The sequence below is a fragment of the Rutilus rutilus genome (assembly GCF_951802725.1).
Source record: "Rutilus rutilus genome assembly, chromosome: 21".
Lineage (NCBI taxonomy): Eukaryota > Metazoa > Chordata > Actinopteri > Cypriniformes > Leuciscidae > Rutilus > Rutilus rutilus.
The window spans coordinates 32,573,258-32,585,486 of NC_140226.1; the positions used below are offsets into that span (position 1 = coordinate 32,573,258).

The following is a 12,229-nucleotide window of genomic DNA, read 5'->3' on the forward strand; positions in this document are numbered from 1 at the left end:
TAGTTATGATGTTTAACATTAGCTTCAGTAACTGACCCATGTACCAGGCAACCCTTGAGCTCTTTTTATAGATGTAGGTTGACTTGTTTTTCCGTGTAATCATTGTTTTTCTTGTATATTTTAAACATATATGGGCCAGATTTACTTAACAGGGCAAATTAGCGGGTCTGTGAAAGGTCTGCTACTGTTTGACAATGCGCAAATTCAATGTCGTGTCAGATGCAAAAGTTTTGTTTTGTTTTTTGTGGCAATAAATAATGGTGCAAATGCCACTACTATGGTTGCGTTTTGGTCCACTTTTTATGCCCTTCCCTCGCTACCTCGTTCTTGGAGGTAATGTCTGGAACGCCACTTAAAATCCCCATGAAATCAAAATCGAAGTTTTTTTTGGGCTTTTAGGATGAATATAATAGTCTTACTGTTATCTATAAGCTAGTGTGCTCCAAAACGATGACAGAATTGACCTTTATAAAATGTACATTACAGCACAGAGCGGATATGATCGAATTCGGACCCATTTGAATGCTGTATTTTCAAGCGATATGGAGGAGATTAGGAGGAGAAGTTTAGAGATTAGGAGGAAACTGCAGCTTTAAGGAGCTCAACGGCTCTGGCAGAGCTGTGATATAAATGAAACAATATAGACTATTTTATAAAATGGAGGAGCTGTTCGATATGTCCCGCCCTGTCCTCCTGTTTCAGAAATTAATTGAACAATGCTGCGCGTTTCAAGGCACTTTTGTGGGCCTTTAAATTCGGACATTGACCTCTGAACTCTGGGTACACTGATCAACCCCAACCTCTGGTGAGAGACACGAAGTCACTTCCAAGATATGTATGTCCTGCTTCCAATGAGCATAAACGTAAAAACAAACTTTAACATTAGATATTAAGTTTATTTAATAATAACTTCGTTTTTCGTCAGCTGTTTTCAAAGCAATTTTTTTTGTTTTTATTCAGTTTTTGCCATAATTGACACAAAATCACGACATGCTGTCGTTGTGTCCTGGCGACATCATGTGGTCAACATGTGAATGATTATGTGACATAGGCTACTCACTGAGGTCTGAAGTGGGATATTTTATTTGGGATATTCCCACGTCCAACATCGTCTTGCATGTGTAGAGTCTTTCATGCAGAGTTGTGTGACAGTTTTGGGATACCATAAATGAATGAGAAGTGCTGTGAACCGAATCCTACCTGCCGTGAAATTGTCCGTGACTTCTCTTATAAAACAGTATTTTTTTGGTGTAAATGTTTAAGAGCAAACATATGTTAAAGCCGATGGGCTGTCTATTCATTAAATGATTGCTATTTCCTCACAAAAGTGTTTTATTCGTGTAGTGAAGCCTCTCCTCCATTGACATCCATTAAAAAACGGCCTCTTGTCTCCTTCCTGCTACCGTTACGATTTTTTCGTATCACGCGACGTGCGATAAAAGGTTCTTTTCCATGTTAATCAGAGTGTTTGTCCTAACCAGCCGCGACGATTCTATTTTAGAAACGGTTTCTATTTTTCTGCGACTTCGCTCTGGAACAACAAACACAAAGTGTGGCGATGATAATCTCAGGTAGGCTACTGTTGTGCTTTATTTAATGTTAAAAGCGTGAAATGTGACTTTGAATAACATTTAGTGCTCCTTAGTGCTCCAGCTTTGTAGCTGTAAAAGTAACAATGATCACCTCAGATCTTGAAATTAAACAAATGGAAACAAGCACGTTACAACTGTGAACAAACAAGTGTATTATTTAACAAAGATTGTTTTAGTTACTCAGTAGCCTATGTATTTGAATAATGTTTAAATGGTGTAGGCCTAATATTTGTGAATTTGATTATGTACTGTAGCTGTAGCGATTTTCTTGAGAGTGCCGCCAAGATCGTCGCCTCCATGTGGTTTTGCCACTAACGTTACCTCGGTCAAAATCGGAGGGTCTGTCCAAATAAACTTCCCTCATCCACTTGACGAAGTTTGCGGCAAATCTTGATGAATCCCCGGAGTCGGGTATTCCCACAAGGAGAAGTGCTTCGGGAAGTTCGCGAGTGTGTCTAAAAAGTGGAGTTAAACGCAGCCATTGACTACCGCAAACCTTAGTAAATCACGTTGCATTATTCATTTAAGTAGGCTACTCTCTGCCCACACATTTTTCATCTACAAAGAAACTCCAATGAATGCGTATGCAATCACGTCAGACGCAAATTCAACTGTCCATGCCTTTTCAGACCTAATTTTCTCTGTGTCTTTAGTAAATCCTGACTGTAGTTTTTTAACGCCAAAAGAGGGTTTGTGCTATAAACTGTTAGTTAATCTGGCCCATAATGTTAAAATCTTTTGGTGATGCTTTCAAAATAGATGTCAGGTTTAAGTCAGTAATGCAATTACAATGGAAGTCTAAGGGGATTTAGACATTGCACTGGGATTAATGCTATTATTTGTTTTAATGCTCACATGGCAAACTAAAAGTCCAAAACACTTAGTATCAAGTCAAACTGTTTAATGAACACATACAACCATCAGTTATGACCAAATTACACAATATTAAGAATAAAACAATCTGTCACACAATACAATGAAATTGACCAGATATTCAGCATACAAAGAATTTTACAGATGTACTGGTGTGTTTCTGTGCTGGTTTCCAGTTACAAAACTGACAAAAATCACCAATATTTATTTGCTACACTACACGGATTTAAACAGTCTGTCAATAGTATAAAAAATGAAAGGCAATTGACTGTCGAGCCGCCAGTCAAAGACTGCACCAATTTTAATACCAAAGCCATTGTCAATGTTTTACTGTGCAAATTATGAATTTCATTTGCAATTACAGGGAATACATTATAAATCTACACTGTACAAAACAACGTCATCATACCATTGAGAAATACTTATCCTGAGACCTGGTGCACAAAAACATCCTTCTGATAATCTGCCGTGTTTATGTAACGATGATTACGGACAGTGCTGTTAAACACTATGAATTATGTGTGGATGAATGCAATAGTGCAAAAAATTCTCTTCATATTTATCATACTTTGAGAACCGTTCCTTCTAAAAAACAGTCAGGATTGTAAATGCAGGAATTCAGTTTCGGCACAGGAATGTGAAACATGAATAAACATGGAAGTGTTCATTATTACAGCAAATATAGAATAATTAAGAAATTGTGGTAAAACAGCAGTGTAATGGATGAATCATTAAACCTGCTAAGAACATGTCCTTCATATTTCACTCAAAATTAAATTAAATTAACTAACATTTTTAAATAATAATAATAAAAAAAGATATTTATAGGATCATTAAAATGTTTTGCATTGTGAAATTGTCATGCAGTTAAGCACATTTCTCCCAATATATTAATATTAATATAGTCATTATTGTAATGCATCAGTACAGTTCTGTAATCCTCTATTTTTATTACTGTTATACAGTATTTTTTTTAATGCTTTACAGTTTAAAACATTATATTGCAGCAAAGATATAGAAATATAGAAATTACAGTTATACAATTTATTAAAATCAGTATATAGGCAGTTCAACAAATACTACCATGATGAATAGATATTTTGTGCTTAATCATGATAAAAAATATCACAATGTAAAAAATTTTTATAATAATACTTAATATGCTGCATTTTTTTCTTCTGATTTTGAGGTAAAATATGAGACAGATATTTCTTGACAGATTTTGTGAGATTTGTCCAAACACATCGTAAACATGTTTTAATCATATCTTCAGCATTAAAATGACTCATATTTTTGGTGTTTGTAGAAAATAGAAAGTCTGTCAATGTTTGGCAACTTTTAGCATTAACTTTAAGCAACTAGTCTTAAAAACTGAAATGAATTAAACTGGAGCGAGAAGCAGGTCAAATGCGAGGAAAGCGTCAAATGGGCAAACCGTGTTCTGCATGGCGCAGAGATCAGCCGATAGCTGGCGTTGCTTTGCATATCTGCAGATATGGCTGCTTCCTCTTGTTTTTGGCGGTAACCGCACCCGGTTGAGATGAGCACATTAGGTTCCCTCGGCAGTGTCCGGTCCCTGTGGTTTGCGTTTCCTCACTGAACTCTCTGCTGACGGCATCTGCTCACTGCCACTGCCCGCTCCGTCTGTCATCACTCCTTCTTCTTCAGTCGAGTCGTCTCCAGACACTCTCTCACTCTCGTTGTCCAGGTCAGACGTGTGTTTCTCCTCCACCTCTTCCTCTGACACTTCCTCTTTCACAATCACAACTGCAGAGGTACAAAGATTGAAATGATTCATTGTAATAGGGAATCGGCTCTCGACTTTATTGACCAAGTTTAGTAAGTTGCACTTACAAGTAGAGCTGGGCGTTGAATATGCACAATATATTTACAGTGATTTCAAAATATAGCAACAATATTTCCATCTGTTCATCAGTTCAAAGTGTCAATTTCAGTGAATCGATCACTCAGTGTACATATATATATTTGACTTAAGTACAAACTGTAGCGTATACTGCAAAAAATAAACAAATAAAATGGTATTTTTTTCCCAGTATAAATATCTAAACATTATTAAATAAAGATACATTTACTTGAGAAGCAAAATATTAAAATATTAATCTTGTTTTCGAAAAAAGTATACAAATTAAGTGACTTTTTTCTTAAAACAAGAAAAAATCTTATCATAAAAACTTATTTTCCCTTTGAATTATGTAATTTTCTAACCACATTGTCAGATATTGTTTCTTTCTTTAAGCTTAAACTTACTTATTTTTTTTATCTTTTTGTTCTTCCAGAAAACAAGAATTAATATCTTATGTATTTAAATTTTTTAATTAATGTATCTTCATTTAAGAAAGTGTTATTTTCCAGTACAAATATACACAAAGAACATCAAAATCAGTGAATATTTAAAATAAAATAAAAATAGTATCACTTTACATAAGGGATTCATTTGTTAACATTAGTTAAATACATTGGTTAACATGAGCTTACATGACAGTTCTAAGGCAATTGTTAAGTGCAACATATACTAATACTTTATTAAAATCAAAAGCTGTATCTTTTCATATTTATTACTAAAGCTGGGCTAACATGATCTAACCATGAACAGTTGTATGAATAACGCCAATTATCATGTCAATTAATGCGTTCAGTCATGAAACTCTAGAGGGCGCAGGATGATACGTCCTTTACATACAGTCTGCCAGCAATCACATCATTAGCGCATGGCACAAGCTGATTGGCCTCTGCTGATCCTGCAGCCAATGAGATTACTTGCTCAACATTTGAATAGTCTGTTCATTGTTTGCTGTAATCTAGTCCTGCAGCAACTATCAGAGTTCCTCTGAACCCCTCCACCTCCCCAGCTCCACCTGCCTCGATCTGCTACAGGATTCATGTATGTCTATGTCTATGCGTGTGTGTGTGTGTGTGTGTGTGTATCTATTAGCAGAAGCATGTCCATCCTTACTCTGGAGCAGCTGCAATAATCAACAGAAGCATAGCAGATCTAATCCGCCAAGATCAAATACATTAACTATGACATATTCAATAATGTGCTAAAATCACTGCGAAACTATTGTTAACTAATGGGACCTTATGTAATGTGATACCAAAAATAGCATGCAATATATAATGATAAAAGTTTCAATCAGCAGTGTGATATTCATGCAATATAGAAATTGCAGCATCTGTAAAAACATTTACAGTCAATAAGTAATAAACGTGTTTCTAATCTCACCTGTTTTGTCTTCTCTGCGCTTTGGTCTGGATGGCCAAATGCAGTCAGCGATCAGAACCAGCATCTAATCGAGATATTTACCATTAGATGGAGTCATTATTTCAAACCCACCAGTGGAAGTTCACTTTCAAAAGTTTGATCCACTACATGCGAGAACCACCCACAGTATCCTCAAAAGAGCCGCAGAATCGACCAGTATTACGCAACTCAGTTGTATAATGTAGGAACATCTTTATTTCAACATGCATTATATAATTCCTTCTGCAGCAAATCATCATGTGTCTGTATGTGCGATCTGCTTCATAGAGCGCTCGCATTAGATGAAGTCAAGTGCACTTTGTTGGGTCCCTTTGGTAAACGGTCTTTTTAGATCTGTACCACGGATGGTCCGTTTGCGGGAAGATTTATGCATGAGATACTTTCATGCATAGAGTCAAGTATATCAATTTATGCTTTAAACATGAATAATACATTAGCCCATCTAAACTGTGAAAATGATGTTTTTAGACTTACCAGGCCGAGTATCAGTCCCATAAATAGTGTGATGATGGCAAATATCACATAAGAACCCCAAGAAGGAATGCCGAGAGCATTTGTCAGGTACGTGTGGATTTGCTGTGTTAAATGGACAAAAAAGGGATATATTCAATATGCGTAAAATATAGTTTTTTTTTTCATAAAATAAAGCTCCGTTCAGTGAATGAAAGCGTAAAGCACCAAAAAGGACATAAAAGTATCAGTAACACTTTACAATAAGATTGCATTATTGAACATGCATTGAGTTACATTAACAACATGCAATACATGTGTTACAGTATTTATTAATCTTTGTTAACATTAGTATAAAAATACAACTGTTCATTGTTAGTTCATGACAGCTCAGGTCCATTAAATTATATTAGCAGATAGAACATGTATTAGTAAATGTTGAAATTAACATTAACTGAGATTTATAAATGCTTTAGAAGTATTTTTCATTGTTAGATCATGTTACGCTGCAAAAAAAAAAGTCTTACTCAATGTCTTTTTTTTTCCAGTACAAATATCTAAACATTCTTAAATTAAGAAACATTCACTCAAGAAGATAATAAATCTTGTTTTCTAAAAAATGTATCAAAATGAAATGAAACTTAGCTTAAACCCAGAAACAAGATCTGCCAGTGGAGTCATCTCGCTTTCCCTTTGAATTAAAATGTATTTTTCTGACCCCTTTGGCAGATTGTTTTCTTCTTGTTTTATGCATAAGCTCAAGTAATTATGGTGATATGTTTTTCAGAAAACAAGACTTCTTCAGTCTTATGTCATTTTGCTTCTCAAATAAATGTATCTTGATGTAAGACATTAAATAAATAGAAAACCATGTCAACTGTTCAATTATTCACTAGTAATAATTATTAATGTAATCAGGGTTTGAAATGAACAGCCACCAAATGCGGGTAAAAATCAACTGTATCGGGTAACGCTGTAAAATCACTGGACAATTTGTTATGTGTTACTTATTATGTTCACTCACTTTGCTGGAGAAGTTTGTGTAAGCCAAATCTGTGCAGATTTAGAGCAAATACTCCACTCGTGATTCATCATGATATATTAAATACAGCGTATTGCGCAGAATCTGCTCATATCTGGCTTACTTGAACACACACGTCACTACACAACAAATAACGGCACGCTTGTTCATTTGCATTGAAGCAATAGCGAAGATTAAAAAGCGTTTGCTCAACAGAAAAGACAGTTATTTTACAACATCCTAATAATTTTTTATGTTCTTTGTACTGTATTGATCTGTCCACTTAAAACATATTTTTGGGTGATGAGGATGAAAGAGGAAGCTAATTAATGTATGAAATCCAAAACTTTATAGATATATATATAAATATACTAAGCTGTGAGGTAGTTAATCTGGTTAATTTCTTATTGGCTAGTAGAAGTTCTGAATGGCCAGGAATTTTAAAATGTTGTAGCCAAATTGGCCGGTGAGTGAAAAAGTTAATTTCAAACCCTGAATATGAATAATAAAAGTAGTGCTCTATGTCTCAAGTGTATTGCTGCAGACTGGGAAAATGATGCATCAATATAGTTATATGGACTACTTTGATATTTTTATGGTGTTTATCGTCCTTTTTGGATCTTTAAAATATATTATTTTGTGTTCCATGGGGAAAATGAAGCCATAAGGGATTAGAATGATAAATTGATGGCAGAAATGTTTCTTACTCGGATCCACACGGAGAGACGAAACAGATTAGCCATTCCTGACATTCTGTAAAAGAAGAAAATGTTATTTCCAGAATTTCATCATGCAAACACATCAGCTCTTTTGCAGACAGGAAAGGTTTTATTTACAGAAGAGAGGATGGTGACTTCCATCCTGGCACCGGCTCAACCGTCGCCCACTTTCTGTCCACAACATAAGCTTGGATATCCTCAATAGTCCGCGATGAAACATATTTGCGGAAATCCCCATCTTTAGCGCTGTGGGTGAGATGGGTTTTTCTGTTATACTACAGTGAAATACATTTGCACTGTTTTCATTTTTTAAAAATGGTCCATTTTAAACGAGTCGTGAAAGCGAGTTTTGTAACATAACACCAGAGGGAATATAAATTCAGCCATCTGAGGACTTACTGAAAAATAGTCGGCAGTGTTGTAACCAGAAACCTCCCACTCAGACCTGCAGAACAAAAGAAGAGAGGACGGATGCATTGATGCAGGAATGCAAGCACATCCTATACTGGGCGTAAAATTCCCTTCGGCATGGGAAGGCGGTGTACGGTCTATAGCGGAGCTGAAATATGAGGAAAGCCTGACAGCTCTCTGACAGCGAGACACAGTAAAAGGCGTTTTCTCTGAGAAACACCATCCAGACCCGCTGAAGGTGGAGGAACAAGACAACATTTGCATCATTACTGGCTTAAATGCAATCTTTGCTTGTCTTTAAATTGCAATTGTGTTCAAAAGGGAATCGTCTAAACCGGTTTGGATATAAAGAGGACCTATCATGCTATTTCCCATGTTCCTCTTTCTTTAGTGTGTAATGTTGCTGTTTGATCATGAAAAAGCTCCAGTTCTTCTCTATATCAGTGTCAGTGTTTCTGAACTCCTGAAACGCCTCCATTGTAGTCTTGAGTTTCTTCCGGGAACGAACACGTCACAATATTCCTCATTTAAATAATTCATACGCAGAATAAAGGGGCGGGGCCTGGTTGAGTTAGTTAGTAGTGTGTTAAACTGGCGGTTATGGTAAGGGGCGGGACAATTCCCAAAAACACTTGAAGCGTTCGACCAATCACAACACACTGATCCAGCCGACCAATCAGAGCACAGTGTGCTTTTCAGAAGGAGGGGCTTCATAGAGACAGGAACTAAACAGAGCATTACTGACAGACTGGGAAGAGAGGAGCCGCAACAATGGAGAATAATGTGTTGTGAGTCCAAAAACAGAATCAACACTTTGAAAAAGGGCATACTAGGGCCTCTTTAATATTAAAGGCTTTCGTCTGCTTATGATGTCACTCAATGATGGTACACAACAAACATGGCTGATAATAACTGCAGTAGGAATTCAGTTTAGTGATATCAGTCATGTTTAAAGCACAACTGTATTAGAGTTAATTTGAGCCACATGACAGCTCTTAAAGCGAGTCAGTAAAGACTAAAGAGCAGTGTGTGTGTGCAAACAATCCAGCAGTGTTCCTTCCCTCTGAAACGCCAGACACACTGCAGATGATCAAACCATGAGCAAACCAGGCATTCACACTCGAGGCATTCACGAGGCATTCACGCGCAGAATTACTGTCAATTCAACAGCTCTGAATGCGGCTCATTCTGTTTGATAGTGTTAGCTTTTGTTTTAACTCAACTGTTGCATTAATGTGAAGATGTTTTTGCATTGATATCAGACGACTTGTATTCATCGACCCCCCCCCCACACACACACACAAAAATCGGTAACACTTTATTTTAAGGTGTAGTTAAACAGTACTACATGTACTTAATATAGTAATAACAGTAAATGATGCATAATTACAAGTAACTAACTCTAAACCAAATCCTAACCGTAACTCTATAGTAAGTACATGTAGGTCATTAATATAAGTAATTACAATGTAACTACATCACCTTAAAATAGTGTATCAAATAATTTAATTCACTGGATTAGCCAATTGATATGCATTACCATATGGTTACTTCATATAAAGTAGCAAAATAAATATTTTGTTTGCATGCCATAAAATTATCCATACTCTTTTTTCACACTGCCCCTAAGATAGAAAGATGGCTAGTCAGTCAGACCTGGTTGTTGAGTAACGTCCACCCTGCCCACTGATATGCCTAGACTTTCACTTTGTCTTCCTAGATTGTCCCAGTCTGCTTGTAAATGTTGGCACGCCGGGCACCACGGTGCATAACTGTAATAAAACACATGAAACAGAGCAGTGAGTCATTTGCATGCATGCATGCATGCATAAATAACACAGGCTATAATTTCACTTCCTGCATTCTGGATGTAAATGTGGGCGTAACCCTGATGATGTGATCATGTTCACTGTAGGCCGGTATAAACACAATAACATCCACAATATTTGTGCATATTAATATTTGTAGATACTTAATGCATAACATGACGATTTGCGCTTATTTACATGTATAGTATTGCAGCAGAGTTTATACACACTTCCGGTTGCAGCTCAGCACGTACTTCACTGCATTACAAACATTGTTATTGTTATTATTTCGACACACTGTAACAGTATAAACTGATACACTGTTGCAGCGCGGCAGATCAAAGCGTCATAGAATCGCGCGCGGATGATCTGATCACCGCATCTCAATGATTCACACTAGAATCCTGCCGAGATCACACACACACACACATACATACTCACAATTTGATCATCCACTCGCCCTGCAGAATGAGCGTCCAGTTCGCATCGGCCACTGTCAGCACATGAGTATCCTCGGTCTGCGCGTTTACACGACACACGAGCAGCAGAAATACAGCAGAGATAGACATGAAACATGAACTTCTGCCATATTCATATTCCTGCAGTTCAGCGCGTGCCAGTCCCGCCATATTGCCGCTGCAGGAGCACATGATCCAGCAGAAGCAGGAAATACAGCAGAAGAAGCACAGCTCGACAGATGTGCAGGATTATACGCGCTTCTGCACACACACACACGAGCCTACACACACTATACTATTATATACACATTCATCTTTATATTATTGTTAAATAATAATTCAATTAAATACATTTACTATATTATTATTATTATTATCACTACTATATTATTATTATTATCACATAATTAATTACATGTATTATTACAATATTATTACACTCAGTATCTAAGAATTGTTTATCAAAATATCCAAAAACCACTTGCACAGTGTTATATATTTCTTTCAATTGTGTACTTCCATTATCCTAAATGTTTCCAAGAATTTGTCAATTCAGAGAAATTCACAATTTTCACCGTTTACTAGTTGCCTTTCAATGACGTAATATCTGTGTTTTCCCTGGTTTCCGCTCATACTGCCATAGTAACCATGGCAACAACTGCGTTATGTCTAGCGGCGCGCTCACGCTGTTGTTGTTTCGTTCAAACATTATGGACCGTGGCAAGCAGACTTTGGGACAAAAGGAGAAATAAAACGAGGATCAATATCGGCGTGGCGTTTTCGAGATGCCGAGAGCTAGCGTCCGCGGCTAACTTCGACTTGACAGAGACGCCGCTCTTGCATGTACTTTCACGAGTTCACACGTACATGAAATCTAATGTAGTATTTATGCGTATTTGGCTTGCTGTCCAGGGGAGGGCTCCGAGCTCGGAATTTTGCCCGAACCCAGAGTACCCCCCCCCCCCCCCTATACTGGGGTAGACCCAGCCGAGTGTGAGGTGATGGGGTGGTGGAGGGATGCTGAGAAATTTGTCGTGAGACAGAAAGTGAGGAAAAACTTTATTTATACCGGCTTCCTCTTGAGCTGATTGGTTGATTACCTGAACGTGCTCCTCCTGAACTTTGTTACATAAAACTTAATTTATTAGACAGGTGAGCAAATGTACATAAAACAAGTCAATTTTATATTGCTCAACATGATGAAATGTTAGAATATGATCAGTATGTTATTCTAATGTTGATCTCGCGTGTGGCGCTGATATACGTCTCTCATTAGCAATCGCGCCCTGCTTCACACCACGGTCATGTTCAAAACATCAATGTTTTCACTCATCCATAAACATTATTAGATCCATCAGCAAGTCCCATAAGGTGTTTGGTGTTTTAAGCCCCCAACGGCGCCTTCCAGGCAGCGAGGGGATGGGTAGGTTTAAGGTTGAGGGTAGGGTTAGCTGCCTCTAAGGAGCCATTGGGGGCTTAAAACACCATCGAGCGTCCCATAATTCCGCTTATCACTGCGTCATCAACCTACGCCTTTGTTATTGTAAGAGGTTAGCGACCCCTAGCTGCGATTTATTTTTTTATTTTTTTATTTTTTACATATTGTAGCTTTAA

The 12,229-nt window shown here is 37.2% G+C and overlaps 1 protein-coding gene across 1 annotated transcript; it reads right to left on the reverse strand.

Moving 5' to 3' along the window:
* Nucleotides 1-2,478: 2,478 nt before the first annotated feature.
* On the reverse strand, nt 2,479-10,816 carry tmx4 (thioredoxin-related transmembrane protein 4). The gene is made up of 8 exons (XM_084394365.1): nt 10,599-10,816; nt 10,006-10,121; nt 8,338-8,383; nt 8,056-8,184; nt 7,927-7,972; nt 6,223-6,324; nt 5,710-5,773; nt 2,479-4,232 (listed from the first exon to the last, which is right to left on the reverse strand). Exons 1-8 carry the CDS (start codon nt 10,805-10,807, stop codon nt 4,015-4,017), a joined length of 930 nt encoding a protein of 309 aa, XP_084250491.1. The 5' UTR covers nt 10,808-10,816; the 3' UTR covers nt 2,479-4,014.
* Between the last annotated feature and the right edge of the window lie 1,413 nt (nt 10,817-12,229).